Source organism: Haliaeetus albicilla, chromosome 21, assembly GCF_947461875.1.
Source record: "Haliaeetus albicilla chromosome 21, bHalAlb1.1, whole genome shotgun sequence".
NCBI lineage: Eukaryota > Metazoa > Chordata > Aves > Accipitriformes > Accipitridae > Haliaeetus > Haliaeetus albicilla.
Window position 1 is genome coordinate 21947655 of NC_091503.1, and position 17039 is coordinate 21964693.

A 17039-nucleotide genomic window follows, 5' to 3' on the forward strand; every position below is an offset into this window, starting at 1 on the left:
TTCGTGCAAAGAATAATTGTAATTAAAATCAGTCTTTTACTTAGAATTCAGTACTTCAACTTAAGATGACTGTGGTATATAGAAAGATTGCTGAAAAACAAAGCAAAACAAACATTTTTTTATTAAAGTATTTTTGTAGTCTGTATTGCCATTTGAAGTTTACATTATTATATCTTGGCTCATAACTTAGTGTGAAACAAAGCATTTGACACTTTTATATTTGTCACTTACAGTGCTTTATTCTTAACTCTGGGGGTTTTCTTGTGATCAGAACATGTAACATTCTAAAAGATGTCTCTCCTAATCCTGGGATATGTAGCAGAGCAGAGATTATTTATTCATTCTTGTTAGCTTTTCAGTCAAAGGCAGACATAAGCTATCTTCTTTCTTTGATTGCATTTTAAAATTTCAACATTTTATTATAAACCAAATTATTTCCAACTACTTTTCAGGTAATTTTTAAAATGTCATCTGTAAATAGCCAAAATGTGGTTTCTTTCTACTCTAGCTGTTAACCTATTAAAAAAAAGTCAGAAACATTGCATGAAACAAGACTATAGGATTCAACTCTCGAAAATGCAAGAAATTTGGGCAGGAGAATGCTTTCCGGAGGATGACTTTCCATGTCAAATATCTCTAATGTGCCCTGGTAGCTTGTGTGCAAGCTGCTGTTGTAAAATTTGTAAGTTATTCTCTTTCTGAACTCAGATTAAGAGAGTTATTTAGCTTGGCTACAAACTTTTTTAATGATTGAAACTTGATATGCCATGTTACTTCCCAAGAATTAGTTTCCATGAAAACATGTTGTTTAAATTAATCCAAAATCATTAGCATTACAGAGATGGATACTCAGTAAAAAGCCTCCATTAATTAGCACTGCATCCTGTAATATGCCTACAGCTCGTGACCATTTCCTTGAATTTGTGCAGTGTGTGACCCTTTGCATCTGATACTTCATCTACAGCAGACTGATAGCCTATGTTTTGGTTTTAAAACAGTAAGCATATGTTGTAATGAGTGGCACGTTACTCTTCGTTTCCCAGTGAATTCCTAAGTCATAAACAAGATTTCTCATATGCCTCATTTTGAATTCAGAGTTCAAAGCAGGTTTCTCATTTGTGTTTTTACAATAGGCATAAAAATAATAAATTCTAGTTCTTCAGTTTTTAAGTTATGGAAATTTTGCTCTTTCTCTTTTCAGTAACTAAAGAGTATTTCTGCAGGGTGCTAGACCGACCCTTCTGGTGGAGGGTCAAGTACTCTTTCTCTGCTTATAGTACAAGAACAACATGAGCATATCAATAGTTCACAAAGTGTATTTGTGAGGCATAGAGCTGAGAACAGTAATTCCACGCTTCAGGGACCTGCATATCTGTATGCTGTATACAGGGCTGCAAAACAGCAACTCTAAACTCAGGCCTGTCTGTTTTCTGAAATAGGTTTCCTTTGTGTTTAAGTCCCTTTTTGCAAAACCCATTCCCTATGGTCACCCAGTCCTTTATGCTTTATTCTCTTGATGCATGTACCATTGCCTATGATTGAGCTTGCTTCTTGAATAATGTTCTTGGTTCAGCAAAGAACTAATTAACATCAGGTAATTCTGTCCCTGATCATTAATACGCATAAGACTTCTATTCTGTTAACTTAGGCGGTAGGTGTCCACGGTCTCTGGAAACCAACTTGATTCTTGTAGGATGTCTGTATAAGGAATGGCAAATTTCAGTTTTATCTTTTTTTCAGCTGGCAAGTGTAATGATTGAGTGGAATTTTTTATTTTTTTTTCATTTGTGCAAGAGCTAACGTTAAAAACAGGCCATTGTGTAGGTAACACGCATGCCTGGAAATAGGAGGGTCATAGGCAGGTGGCCAGCAGAAAAAGCACAGACTTCTCTCTTAAAGAACAACTTCCTCATCCCTCAGCCTGAGAAATAGGACCAGCTCATGAAATTCAACTACGGTTTTTCCCTCCAGTTTTTTCAAAATCCTTTCCTCCCCTTTCTCTTCAAACTGGCTACAAAACACAATTTATCATCATGATATATGGTATCATTAATCCTCCTTGAAAGCAAGATGCATAGTGCTGCAATGTTGGCACTGAGCAAACTTCTCTGGCCCGACTGTCTTGATGCCCTTTTGAGTCTCTGTTGTTCTAGCAGAATGAAACTGGACCCATAAAAGTTTAGCTATCATGCTGTTTGCAGCAGCAAGTGACCTATTATACTGTTCCCTTCCCCCCTCGCTCCCCCCTTTGCTAAAGCACTATAGCTACAAAATGAGCAGACAGGGCTGCTAGTTTATGCTTTAGCAGTAAGCTATTAGGAACAGAGGTCCCTATAGGGGTAGAATGACCTCTTTTATAAGCAAGGACAAGGGTTTGCTTTGTGGGAGAGAGAAACCTCTTATGCTCTCTTTGGTGTTTAATGATCAGTTGGCCCTATCTGCTGCCTGCTTTTTATTGGGAACTCCCTAACTATTTTTTTTTAATTATTGTTAATACCATACAAAGAAGAAATAATTTTAACTAAACTTTTACTACTGTCACAAGCTTTCTTATTCCTTATTTCAAAATACTCCTTGTATCAACATACTTTGCTTATCAATGTAGTCACAGAAGTGCACAAAAGGAACGATATTTGATACAAATTGTAAAACTGCTAAACCCTACAACAGTCACAGGTTACAACTTCCTTTGTAAATGCCTTGACGGTGAAGCATTCGCTGCAAAAGGAGCAGTTCTGGTTTTGAGACTTTTATGCAATGAATTTATATAAATAATCAGTTTCATCAGTTTCATCTTTCAGATGCATGACTTTTGAAAAGGAAAACCTTGAATAAATCCATTTGTACCTTCCACTTTCATAACCACAGAAGATAAAATGGAAAGCCACCGTTAGTCATACGGCTATTAGATTCTTCTATCAGACTTCACATCTAAATATGAAGCGGATGGTAGAGTATCCTTACATTAAAGTTAGCTTGATGTTACTGAAGAGTAGACAGGTAGCTGGGCCAGAACATTTCAGTGTGTTGTTGTTCTGGTAAAATCTCCAAAGTAACCCTAAAAATCAATGTGAAAGGTGGTAGTAGAAGTGTTTGCATATGTTTTGTTGTTGGGCGGGAGGGGGAATTTTTATTTTTTTTAATTTTGTGCAAAACCAGAAAGCTTTGTGATTGTAACTTAAAAGTAATTAAGAAAAGTTCTTACTGAGCAGACCTAATGCTTGTTATTTTTTTTACTATGGTCGAGCTCTGATTTGACTTTGTAAGTTACATGAAATAACACAAGAAATATGAATGCACTTTGAGGGGAAAAAATGTATAAAGCAAAATTTTTGAGATTTATTAACACATTTTCATTGAAATAGAATCAAGCTGTTTCTTAAGCTCTTTTGCATTGAGCTTCATAAGCTATTTCTTGAACTCTTCTGCGTCAAAGATCATTTAAGCTCTGATTACAACTTATTATATAAGTAAGTGAGATAGCATGTTTTACTTTTTGGAAAGAGAACTTAATCTAACCAAAATTCAAGGGATGTTTCATATTTTTGAAAAAGCAATTGCCAGAAGAGCTAAGGGGGTCCAAGGCACGATTAATTTTTCTGTTTTGGAGTTTGCGGATATAGCCCAAACTTTTTTCCATTGGTTGGCAGGATCAGGAATTTGTTGTAAGTACCTATGTCACGTCTGTGGTAAACGATTCTTTAAATCAAGTTCCAGTTATGGCTTCATGTAGTTTAAGAATTTCATACCATGAATATATACTAATGTATAGAATGTATATAAATACATGAGAACTTTGATCATTTGTGGGTGCAAACATTTACTTAAATTAAGCATCTTGGCAAGGAGAAAGAAAAAGTATCTTGTATTTCCTTACTAAGTGTAGTAGACAACATTGCCAAACAGAATCTTCCAAAGTGATATTGTTGAGTGTTCTACTTTTAAAATAATGTTATCCTACATAGGTGGAATAATCTGAGTCAGTGTAACTTGGTCTGTATGTCACTTCATATTAGTTCCCAAACACATTTGTTCTCAAAAACATGTAGACCATAAAAGTTACTGTGTTCATTTCCTAAGCACTCTAAGAGATGTGTCATCCTGTGGGCAGTAGAAACCACAACTGCTTTAAAGACTTGTACTGAGCTAAGCACTTGCAAAACATAGCTGTAGTTTTTGTAACTGCAGACTGACATCCAGAAGTAACAGAAATAATCTTTCAATGAGAGGCTTCCAAGTGTGCTGAGAGTGCCGGCTGATGTCATTATGAGGCTGTTCTTTCTCATCATTCAAAGGGCATGACAATCAGGGGAGATTCTTGATGACTGGAAAAAGGGAAATGTCACCCTGCCCTTCAGGAAGAGCAAGAAGGGGGATCTAGGGAACTACGGGGCAGGTGAACCTCACTTTCTATGGGGCAAACTCTCCTGGAAGCCACTTCTAGGCACACGAAGGACAAGGTGTTTGGGAACAGCTAACGTAGATTTACCAATGGCAAATCATGTGACTAGCCTGAGTGACTTTTCTGACAGAATGTCTGGCTTTGAGAAGGAGGGGAAAGCTGTTGAGTTCTGGTGTTTTGGGGTGGGTTGGTTTGGGGTTTTTTGGGGGCATAGGGGATTGTTGGGTTTTTTGGTTTTGGTTTTCTGGGTTTGGGGTGGAGGGGTTTTTTTGTTTTGGGATTTTCTGTTTTGCTTGGGGTTTTTTTTCTTTTTTGGTTGGGTTTTTTTTTTTACCTTGAATTTAGCTAGGTCTTCAGCATAGTACCCTATAATATTATTAGATTGGTGAGATATGGGCTGGGTAAGTGGATGGTAAGGTGGCCGAAAGAATTGGCTGGACTGCTACGCTCATAGGGTGGTGATCCATGGTATAAAGTCTAGCTGGTGGTTACTAATGACATTTCACAGGGATTGATACCGGGGCCAGTATTTCATGCCTTTATTAACAATGTGGACAGTGAGATAGAATGCTTTTTGAGCAATTTTTGAGCAATTATACCAAATTGGGGGAATAGTTGACTGGCTGGAGGGTAGGGCTAATATTGCAAGGGACTTCAACTGTCTGGAGAAACGGACTGACAATAACTTCAGGAAGTGCAACAAAGGCAAGTAAAATGTCCTGAATCCAGGACAAAAGAACACCATGCTGCAGTATGGATGTGGAAAGCTGAGTGGCTGGAAAGCAGCTTTGCGGACCTTGGAGTTCCTTTTGGCAAGCTGATGAACGTGAGTCAGCAGAGAAACCCCTATGCAATTATCAGCTGTGTCCTAGATGCTATTAGCAAGAGTGCAGCTGCAGGGCCAGGGGAGTGACTAGTGTCTTGTATTTGGCAATTATGAGACCTCACGGAGGCAGCGCTCAGTCCAATTTGGGGCACCCCAGGACCAGGCTTACTGACATACTGGAGTAGTTCAGCAGAGGGCCGCTGAAATGATTAGGAGGATGGAGCACATGAGGCATGAGAAGTGGATTTGTTGAGCTTTTGAAGAGAAATCTAGGAGGAGATCTTACTGCTGTCTACGAGTGCCTAATGGGAGGGTGTAGAGAAGGCAGAGCTGGACTGTCTTGTAGTCAGACAGGTCTTACAGAGATAGGATGAGAGGTAACAGGACAAGTTGGAACACAGGAAATTGCAATTAGGTGCAAGGAAAAATATTTTACCCTAAGGGTGGTCAAATATTGGAACAGATTACTCAAAGTGGCTGTGGTATTTCTGTCCTTGGAAATATTGAAAACACAACTGCACAAGGACCTGAGCAACCTCATCTGATTGGACCTGATTTGAGCAGGAGATTGGATTAGATGACCTCCAGAGGTCCTTCGCAACCTAAGCTATTCTGTGATCCCACAAAAAGAAATTTTCACTGTGTGTACAGAATTGCCTTTGCCTTTTGGCTTTCCTGATGACCACATAAAATGGGATTTGTTCAGGCTTTTAAATTAAGTCACTGTGTGTAGCAGACCTGCATGTAATACTAATCAGCGCTTCAAGGCAATTTATACTATTAAAGAGATATTTAAAAACTATTGATTATGACTCTAATAGTGACAATTCAGAGAACTATTTTTCTGGTCCTCGTTTTGATGTGCACTAATGCTGAACAGACTTTCCTGCCATTGCTTCCTCCTGTGTTCTGAAGGGTTAGTTAAGCCAGTTATGCTTTTGCTAGGTGTTCTCTTAACAGGAGTTTTGGGGATCCTAGCGATTTCTCCAAGCGTTGCATTCCGGTAGGTCAGACAACACTCATGATGCCGTTCAGATCTTGTTCTGCTATTTGTGGCAAGCAGTAAGAAAACAGGAGTGTACAATTGTCCTTCACTTCCCTAAGACTGTCCAGGAGGGTGAAAAAATAGATCTTTTGAAAAAAGGAAATATGTTTGGGCGTAATAAAGATCCTCTAGAAAGTCAGACTATAAGACACTTACCTAGAGCTTTGTCCCTTAAAGTAGAAGTGAGACTGTGATGGGACCAGTTTGGATGTAGCATGTTGTGAGCAGAGCTGCAGGACTGCATTCTCCTGAATGATACCTTGCTGAATCATAAGCTGACCCACACTTTCCAAAGTACAGAAGAAACGTTGATCCATTAAATCACAGCCTGACAGCTTGTCTCTTTCACCAGCTCTGTACCTACACCTGTCTTTTTTTCTTCGGTCTACTTTTTTTGTCATCTGCTCGCCAGATATCCTGCAGTTTCTAGTTGTGACAGTTAGGTGTGAGTTACTTTGTGAGTCTGGGATAGGGTGTGTTTGTACAGCATTTTGTGTAGCTCCATTCTTGCTGTCCTCTACAATCCCTGTGTATATACAGATCAAATAGGGATTTCTGGGTGAACTGGAAACAAATACTTCCAAAACTCCATTAGCACCAGTGAGTTGCTCCCAGTTCGCTTCACTTTTTCAGGAAATCCCTGCCACAGGAACTTTTGGTGGTGATCCATGTGGTTGAACTGACTGTCTAAGAGGAGGCCTGGACTCACATGGTGAATCCATGCTTGCAAAGTACTTCAGAAGTATAGGAGGAATTTGATTCCCTCAAATCTCAGTTGCTGTTTAAACTTGCATTATATTCAGGTTGATAGTGGTATGGTATGTACACAGATGTTTTCCCAGTTTCTCAGTTAAGGCACTGATTCAGCAAAGTCATCTAGCACATGCACTGTATCAAATATGTAAATAGTGCCTGTAAAACCCATGCTGAATAAATAAGGGGAAACTCAAATAATTGAAGAGAAAATACATTTGTGTAGGGTAAGCTCATTCTGAACAATGAGCACATTTAAAATGAATTGGATTTTTCCAAGCCTTTCTCTCTGTCTTTGGCTATGATTTTTTTTTAATTCTAAGAGTGTGATCAGGAATGGCAGGGTCAGATTGATTGTCCTCATGTCTGTAGGCAGTTTTTCACAAACATTTAAGTCAGACCTCCCCTTGGCAGATGGTCTTTCAGATTTCTGTGGTGCAGTGGGAGAGGTATTCTATGGTCTGTACAGCACTGCAGGCTGCCCTAAGAATTCACTGTTGGAGAAGGAATAGTAAGGAGGTCAAGCAGTTATTGATAAGCATATGTGGGCTACTGAGGTCAGAATTGGGGGCCTCCCACCGAGGCAGCCTGCAGAGGATTGTGCTGCTGGAGAAGCCACTCCTCTTCACATTAGAAAATCTCCCAGGAAAGAGAACAAGAAGAAGGGAAGGAGAAGAAAGAAATAAGGGGATTTTGTGATTGAATTTCATTTGTATAAAGGTACAGCAGGTTAACAAATAGGAGAATTTCAGCGGGATTAGTGTCTGATATTTTAACACCTTCAGATGTTTTTGTAGTTTGAAGTAAAGTCATTTTTTCAGATGGAGTACATTTCCCTTCAATTTAAAAGATGTTTACTACTGCTGAAAACAGTGTTTACAATAGTGGCATGAGGATAAAGCAAAATAAAAAACACTAGAAAATTTTTATTAAAGAAATGAATCTTCTCAAGTGCTCTCTAAAGCAGAAATGCACATATCTTGTAAAAGTGACAACTGTTGGATTTCTTGTCTTCTTTATGACAAGGGTTGTTTAGACTACCCCACAAAAATGAAGTTAAAACCCTTGTCAGATAATCTGCAATGAATATTCTTTATATTGAAATGTTGGAGAAGGAATAGGCTCAGAACCTCCTTAATTTACTTGGAACCTATTCTTTTTCCAACATTTATCTTTCTCAGTCATCTCCAATTACAGCAGAGCAGAGATCAGAAGCCAGCTGTTGAGGTTACTCTTCTGTGCTGGGTAGTGATGGCAGAGTGAGAAATAAACTATGAGCTGTGACCAAAGGCAGACTTGTAATTACTTGAATATAATGATAATTGGCCTTAATACTGTAACAAATGCTCTGAGTTTGCACATGCAAACTCTGCAGTTTGGATCAATTTTCTTGTTTACAAAATCAGCTTGCTTTTATTAGCACCAAAATTGCCCAGTAACAGAATGGTGAATAATCAAATGTGGTTCACTGCAAAAGAAAAGGAAAAAAATACTGTACATGGTTAGACAGTGGATCTAAATAGGTTCCTATGTAGGGCTGGAGTTTAGAGGGGAAAGGGTTTGAGTGAGAATGAGAAGTGTTGGTTCACTTTATTAATACTGTTTGAGAGATCTGTTGTTTTCTCCTCTTACCTGGTGTAAGTTTAGACTCCTAAACTCAGGATGCAAAAGGACTAGAATAAACAGCCTGACAACAGTTGACACCAAACCTCTATCACACACAGTTGTGTACAAAGTTGATTTACCCTGCTTGTAAATACTTAGCACGCGGAGCAGCTTTCAGTGTTTGAAGATCCATTTTGTCAGCCTGAAACTGGGACATGAACTTTCTCATAAAATACAGGTGTCCATTCCCCCCATGTTAAGACTACATCCTTGGTTCTCTCAGCATGAATTATGCCCATTTCTAGTTGTTTAACACCCTGATCGGAGAGCAGATGAGACAGTTATTCCTGTTGTTGCTGATTTACTGTTACAGCTGCTTCCTCTTCTTGTGATTTAATTTGAAGTTTCAGCCCACCAGGGGGCTAATGGTCCCCACCTATGCAGTTTTAAAAGCTCACTGTTGTTTTCCACTGGAACATTATTTCCATTCCTAGCCAGTGATTTATTTTTTTCCTCAGTGTTAATCTGGTAACTGTGAGGCAGTATTCCATTAGCCATTTTCATAAAAAAAACAAAAAACAAAACCAAAACAAAACAAACCCCACCAAACCCAAAACTCATGCAACTATTTAGACTGAAAGCTTAAAAATGAGAATTACTCTGTTTTGCAGTGTTCTCCTGGCTATTGGAGACTCATATAAAAAAAACCAACAGGACATTAGGCATGATTGAGATCCTTTGTTTCTCTTATTTTTAAAAAGTATCCTATAAATCACTTCTTTTTTTCTATATCTCAGGAAAATATAGGGCAGGCGGCAAACCCTAGAGTATGTTTCATGGTGTGGTACTGCCTGTGGTGAGATGAATTCCAAAAACATTAGCAACTGCAGTGGAATCCAAGGTGTGATTGTATACTGCTAGCAGATTCTGCATACCTGATCAGGCATAGGGGAGCTCAGACTGAGTGTGACTACAAAGTTGTGACTGCAAGCTGCATAACCAAAGAGCAGTATGTCAGGAATGCTTTCCACCAGACTTCTTACAAGAACAGAATTATACGTCTCTCTCATTAACTTATTCTTGAAGCAAAACTTAAGAAGTATTGAGCTTCTTGGTTTACCTTGATTTTTAAGTATTCTTAGTTCTAAATAATAAATGGCCTTGAAAACTTTTCTGAACAAACAAAATTAACTGTGATGCTCAGCATAGCCCGCTGTCCACCTTTATTGTTATAGTGTGAGTTTAAAAGTGCCAGTCTTGAGTTCACATTTTTGCAAAGCTTCTGGTTTTCTAGGTTTGTTACTTTTTATGTGATTAAAGTCTGGGTATGTGTTTGTTTTCCTCATCTTAAGTATATATTTGTAACATAAACATTTATATTTTGCAATACATACTCTGCTGGTCCAAAGAGTGCTTTGATGAATTACACGTCTTGTAGTAGTGTTTGGATGTTTTCTTTACTGGTTCATCATTGATATTAGAAATTTAACTCTTCACTGAGTTTATGGTATCTCATCTCACTGGGAATCACAGGAGTCTTCTTCCCAGCCACCCTGTTTTCGATGGCTTATTTCTTGCTTTGGGGTGGTGAGGAGGGAGAGGGGGATTGCATTGCAAAAAGGATGGAAGCTGGGCAGACTGATAAAAAGAGGCTGCGTGAAACCTCATTGCTTTCGACTATTATTAAAGGGTGGTGCAATCTTTCCCCTCTTTGAGCAGGAGGATAGTATTACCAAATATCAGTGTTCAAGGTCACTGCTTTTTACAATATAAATCAAATATACTACTTCCTAAAGCCCTGATTGATGGAAAATAAAGTATTAACTGCCCAGAAACAGGTTTTCCAACACTATCACTCAATTATGCAGTGGTCACTAACCTTTTCAGGACAACCTTAATATTGCATTGCTAATTGTATAATTTAAAGAATACAGGTTTTTAATAGTTATTCCAGGAGGATTATTAATCACTGTGCTTTAGAGCAATTTTTGCTTATTGGAAGCTTACCAGTTAATAAGTTAACTACTAGTAACAACCATTAATGCAAACTCTTTGCTTGGGTAATGTAACTTGTGGTGTTCAATGAATTAGACTCAAAAAATAGAGCAAGTACGAAACTTGACTGCCTTGCTGTAGAGGCAGCACAGAATTAGTCATCGGCTGTGAATGTTAATCACTCCACAGCAATGATAATTTACAGCATTGTTGTAGCACTCTTGTGCTCATAAAATGAACTTAATAACCCACTGCTACCCCTGGGATAAGCCTTCCTTCTCCTTCCCTCCCCCTTGCAATTGAATACCCAGTCTGGCTGCATAATAGCCTTGTGAAATACTGCATTAGAAAGAGTGAGCAGCTGTATGATAAAATAAACAGCTCTAAAACAGATTTGTTAATTATCTCTTTCTTTTATTCACAGAGGGTGTTTGTGAGATATGGCTGACCAGTGAAGACACAGGGGCTTACGGCAGAGATATTGGCACAGACCTCCCTACGCTTCTGTGGAAGCTGGTTGAAGCTATTCCTGAGGGAGCTATGCTGAGGCTTGGCATGACAAACCCTCCCTATATTTTAGAGCATCTGGAGGTAAGGAAGAAAAGAGAATCATTTATATGCCGGCATAGACATTCATTGAGTGAGTCAGCATGGAACCTTGTGTATAGTGCATTTCATTTTAAGCTGTGGCTTGAAAAAATTACGGATTTCAAGTAAATTTATAGAATTAGACTAATAGTGTTAAGCCATTTGCCTGACAGAGCAAGTTATCGAGATAATAAGATATTCAAATCATTTTGGAATGATAATATTACTGAGGTCTCTGACCTGTGGAGCTTTATTATAGCGACGTTGCATTTGTGTGTATGTCTAGTGTTTCCAAGAAGTAAAAGAAATGTCATTAGCAGGCGATGGACTATGGGATTGAATTTGTCTTCCTGCTACACCTCAGACAAATATTTCCAGAAACACTATGCTGGTCTCACTCAACGACATATTCATTATCCTATGTCAAATGCTATTCTGAGAGTGTGTAGAGCTTCCATGATAAGAAATGGAAAGTCTAAGTGTAATCTGTGTTAAAAAAATTGTAACAAAGTAGTTCAATGAGATCAGAAGCAACAAAGTGTACAACAATGTGAATTTGAAAGAATATCGTATGTGTGCTGAGCAGGAAATGAGAGTTTTGTCTCAAATATAGGTTGATTTGGTTGGATTCTGTCGCCAAATTAATTTATTGAAATTCATAGGAACTGTTTATAAGAAAGAACCTAACTTTAAAGAGGAGGAAACAGCAAGGAAGGATATAGCTTAAGGTAAATTCTGTAACCATCTGCATCGGCAATGTTCAGATAAATAGGTGGTGTCCATGCTGCTTTCCCCAAGATGTTACAGAATTAATAGTTGCACTTACATTTTCTTAAGATGTCAAGGACAGTATTTTCTCACCAGAGTGCCATAACTGCATCTCTCCCCGTTGAAGCGCATGGGCTAGAGGAATTTAATCTTGATAGGAATAAGCAGTTTTTCATTTCAGCAGCTAAAGAATAGAAGCTGTAGAAAACTGCAAGAAATTTCACAGGCTGTTATTTTATTCTTTTGTTTAACATACACTTCACTAAGATAGAGTCTTAACAACACACTAAACAGAAATCTTTAGGAAGTCGTTTGGTTGTGTTTTTTAGAGCTTTGCATTCTGTCTTGAACTCTCAAATCTGTCACAAGTTTTTCTTCTGTTTATTTGAACTTTTTTCAGCATCTTGTACAAAAGCAAATCAAGCTTTTAGCAATTTTCAGTTAGTGTCTTTGCTTTCATTTTTAAGTCGCATTATTAAAAGTGTTTTGGCATAGACCGCCACTTTTGTCACTGCTGCTCATCTTATGAGTACTCTCAGAAGCTTTTCAAAAAAAAATAAAAAATCAGTTGCTGGAAATAAGAAACTTCTAAGGGGCACTGTAGTAGTCTTAATTTGATATAATCTGAGCAAGGTGGAAAGTATATTGCTTTCCTTCAGTCAGTAGCCATCTTAGTGAGTGTGAGCATGCCACAAATCTGTGAATGGTTTTGATTTATGTTCTCTAATCTTCCTGTTTCTGAATTTTCTAGAAAGTGCTGTAGGTAGGACTCTCTTTGACCTGACTCATATTCAGGAAAAGTACTCTTAATCTCTTTAAAGATGCATCTTTAAGTGTGATGGCAGAATGAGAGGAATTCATGAAAGCCTATTGAAAATGCGTGTCTTGAATGTCACTGTGCAAACATGTGTTATGTGTACACCAGCCTTTTTGTATAATAGCAACATCTGCTGTTGCTTGTCCTCTTCAGTGTTTCTTATGATTTCCAGTTTATATGATGTTTTTTAAGGATTATTTAATCACATTTCTGTGTTTCATGTATGACCAAGAATTTCTGAGCTTGTAATTCAGTGAAATAATTTTGATGATTTGGCAAACTACATTTGTAAAAATTTTTTTACCTTCTGCATTTTTGTCTAGTCCCCTCTTCCAAGCTTACCAGACTTGTATCTGAAAGATCACTAGGGAATGCTGGCAGTCTCCTGTATACATTTTCACCAGACAAAATAAACGTCTTATGGGGAATGTGCTTTTAACTTTCTGGTTGAGGAAAGGGCAAAACTATGATTTGTTTAAAAAACAAAACAAATGAAATGAGAAGTTGATTAACCTTCATGTCAGTTGATTAGGATAAAATCCAGATGTAATTCTGTTATCTCCTAAGAAAAGTATGAAGCTGTGTTATTGGTTGCAAACATCTTTTATTAATTGTTTTAAAAGGTGCTGCATTTTATGAATTTATTTTGTTAGGAGTCATGTTGCTAACTAGGATGTTGTTTGGCTTTCTGCAAAAAAATTTTACATGGAAAAATGTACTAATTGTATGTCACTTTTTATATCCAATGAAAAGGAAAAAGACATTCCAATCCTGTATCTTTTTAAAAAAATAAGAAATCTTCAGCAATTGCATAGAACTGTACGTATGCAACTGCTAGGCAAGCGTGTATTTCACTTTAGTAATGAACACATGTCTGATAAGTGGTATAGAGCAACAGCAGTCATGTAAAAGCATAAATTAATTTTAAGATCTGGACAGAGCTTCCCTGGAGACTCAGCCTAAAAGCAATTATTTCGATTAATTTACAGTTTTTGCCATATTTATTGGAGCTTACCTGCAGGTAAAAGGTTTGGCCACTTTTATGTCTGTCTTGTTCTTGTAACCTCCAAAGCTAGTAACAAAGCTTATATAAATAGATTTGTTTTCTTCAATAACACTCAGTTGTAAGTTAATGTTTTAAAAATACCAGTTTCCAAACACCTAATGTAAATTTTTTAAATACTGATTTGTAGTAGTGCATGAACTCCTCTACCATTAGAACTGGTTTTGTACTTAAATACAAGTTTTTAAAACATTTCACAAATATCTGTTTTCCTTCAAATAGCTATGTATTTTAATCTCTGATCATTCAAAGCATGAGGTCACTGGCATGATTGAGTGCTTGGAATTCACAGGTTTCTTTTACTCTTCGCTGGAGTTTCTGCACCTTTCAGTTGTCAGAGTGGGAAGAGATTGGAAGTAAAAAGAACAGCGATGTACAGATTAATGCCATGAATTGTAGGTGGCGCAGCTGCAGTAGAAGCAAAGAATTTGTTGGACCATAATGACAATGCTCATGTCCTCAATGAATGAGGAAAAAGTTGCACCTATGGATAATATGATTGAATAAAGGACTAAAAATTTAAAAATGTATCATTTCATATACAAGTGAAGCCTAATTTGCACAAAGTGTTCTAGCTGTGTATGGAGCCATACACAGAGGGGAGGTATCTTGAGTGGTGGTTTTGCTGCCCTTGCCCCACATCTCAGTCCTTTGAAATATGCCCAGCTTACATTGTTTGTGTTGCTCAGGTGGATCTTTAAGATGTAGCTATACTTGAGGTACTTCAGTTACATATTAATTCGTGTCTTGGTGGTTCTCAGGAAAATAGATTGTATCCGCGGACTAAAATAATATGACTTTGTCATACTACATGTATTTTCTATATATAGGTGGAATAGCTTTCTTCTTCATTAACAGATACTTAGCCCACTTTTTGGTAAGCTGCTTGATAAACTGCTTATAGATTGAAATTTATTTGCAAGTGCCAAAAAGTGATTACAGGTTCATATTTTTTCCTGAGAAAAATCATTTCATAAACATACTCTGAGATATTGTCTGCTTAGAAAGTGTACAGTGGATGGGATCATGACCAGAGATCTGTTTAAGGTGTCGGCAATGTTTCCTTTGTACCGTACGCTCAGGTCTGTGGCTGGGCTTTGGCGCTGTGAGTCTTTTGACTCGTTAATGTAGTGCCCACACTCACAGGTTCTCTGGAAATAAAAATGGAGGGACAGAAGCTGCCACTCATCTCGGGAGTGTTTCATCTGCCTCTGTATCTGGGAATCAGTCTCTTAGTATCCCCTAAGAAGAGCCAGCCAACAGCTGTGCTGTTTTGCTGATGCTGGAGGCCAGCACAAGGGGAGGGGGAGGAGGAGGAGGAGGAGGATGAGGAGGAAAGCTTCCCTTGGGTCAGGAGTGGTGGGACTAGAGCAGAGGAGGGGGCAAAGGAAAGCTGTGGGTGCTTCTAACTCGACTTGAGGCTCTCAAGTGGCTCCCAGTGCCTTCAGGTACTACTGTCAGGTAAATGCCATTCTGTCCTTAAAGATGTTTGTCATTTGAGGGGAGGCTGTTAATCTCATGAAAATCATCATTATACTTCTGAGGTACGGTCTGACAATTTAGTACTTTTAGGGTTTTTTTCAGGAAATATGGTGGTAGTAGTGCCTTATGTATTTACAGATGCATGTAGCATGAACAGTTTTGGGATGAAAAGCAACCATATGTTTTCAAATAATAAATTCTGCATTCAGTTGGGCCTTCTTACTTGTAAAGAAAGAAATATTTGGAACCATGCAGTGTTTTATAGTCATGCAAAATATTAAACACTTTTTGATATGCTGCATACTGAGCTAAGTCATTAGAAAAAGAGCCTTTATCACAATTATTCAGCATATAATCTAAAATACTCAATTTTTTATCTGCTGTTTTCTTCAGCTGCAGATGTCTGTGCTTATATTAGTGAGTAGTATGAAGCAACAAGAGCAGATCAGGAAATTGCAGAATTTGGTAGTGACGCCACTATATCTACATTATCTGCATTTTGGAGTCCTTGCTTCAAAATAAATCTAATCCCCTTAACCAAACTTTCCCACTACCCATGGTCCAAAGCTGTTTGTCCTGGTTTCAGCTGGGATGTAGTTAACTGTCTTCCCAGTAGCTGGTACAGTGCTATGTTTTGAGTTCAGTATGTGAAGAATGTTGATAACACTGATGTTTTCAGTTGTTGCTCAGTAGTGTTTAGACTACAGTCAAGGATTTTTCAGCTTCTCATGCCCAGCCAGGGCACCTGACCCAAACTGGCCAACGGTGTATTCCATACCATGGGACGTCCCATCTAGTTTAGGAACTGGGAAGGGGGGGGGCAGGGATTCGCCGCTCGGGGACTGGCTGGGTGTCGGTCGGCGGGTGGTGAGCAATTGCCCTGCGCATCATTTGTACATTTCAATCTTTTTATTACTACTGTTGTCATTTTATTAGTGTTATCATTATCATTATTAGTTTCTTCTTTTCTGTTCTACTGAACCGTTCTTATCTCAACCCAGGAGTTTTACTTCTTTTCCTGATTTTCTCCCCCATCCCACTGGATGGGGAGGAGTGAGTGAGCGGCTGCGTGGTGCTTAGTTGCTGGCTGGGGTTAAACCACGACACTGTTTCAAAGGCAGATCATTGGTTTGAATCCCTCTGTTCCCATCAAGGGCTTGGAACACATTTGCTGCGAACCTGGAATATGGCTACTGCTCTCATTTCCTTGGAAATGAATTTGGTTTGCCCAGCCCAAAGTCACCCTGCAGACTGAACAAACTTGTGGCCGGGAAGGAAGCATGGGAAATTGCACTTTACAATTTTACTGCTGCTTTCAGCCACCACATTAATGTGAACGCAGCCAATGCTAGTATTACTTCTCCTACGTGAGGCTTGTTGGTATGACAGAGAGGGTTATTTAGTGTGTTTTAAAAAACTGAAGGACCTGAGACCCTAACATTGTTTCTCTTGAGCGTGGTGCTAAGACTGAGAAAGGAGTTGGAGTTCACAGTTTAGCTGCAGGAGACATCCTCAGTTTTCCTCTCAGAGAAAATCTGGGCGACCAATGGAGATAGTATTACTTTTTCCAGAGTGCGCTCTCGCAGTCTTAGTAGTCTGTTTGAATGTATACATCATGAAGCATATAGCTTGCTTGTTTGAAATTTGGTCTCAAACTGCGATTTTGAGATGTGTGCCCTTGTCCAGTGTCTGTCC

At 38.4% G+C, this 17039-nt stretch overlaps 1 protein-coding gene across 2 annotated transcripts in view; it reads left to right on the forward strand.

The window, feature by feature from the left end:
* CDKAL1 (CDK5 regulatory subunit associated protein 1 like 1) overlaps positions 1-17039 on the forward strand; it is a 419452-nt gene that overhangs the window by 247790 nt on the left and 154623 nt on the right. For both annotated transcript variants that reach the window (XM_069809205.1, XM_069809203.1), the window contains exon 10: positions 11051-11217. In XM_069809205.1, coding sequence (XP_069665306.1) covers positions 11051-11217 — 167 coding nt within the window. The remainder of the gene's footprint in view (positions 1-11050; positions 11218-17039) is intronic.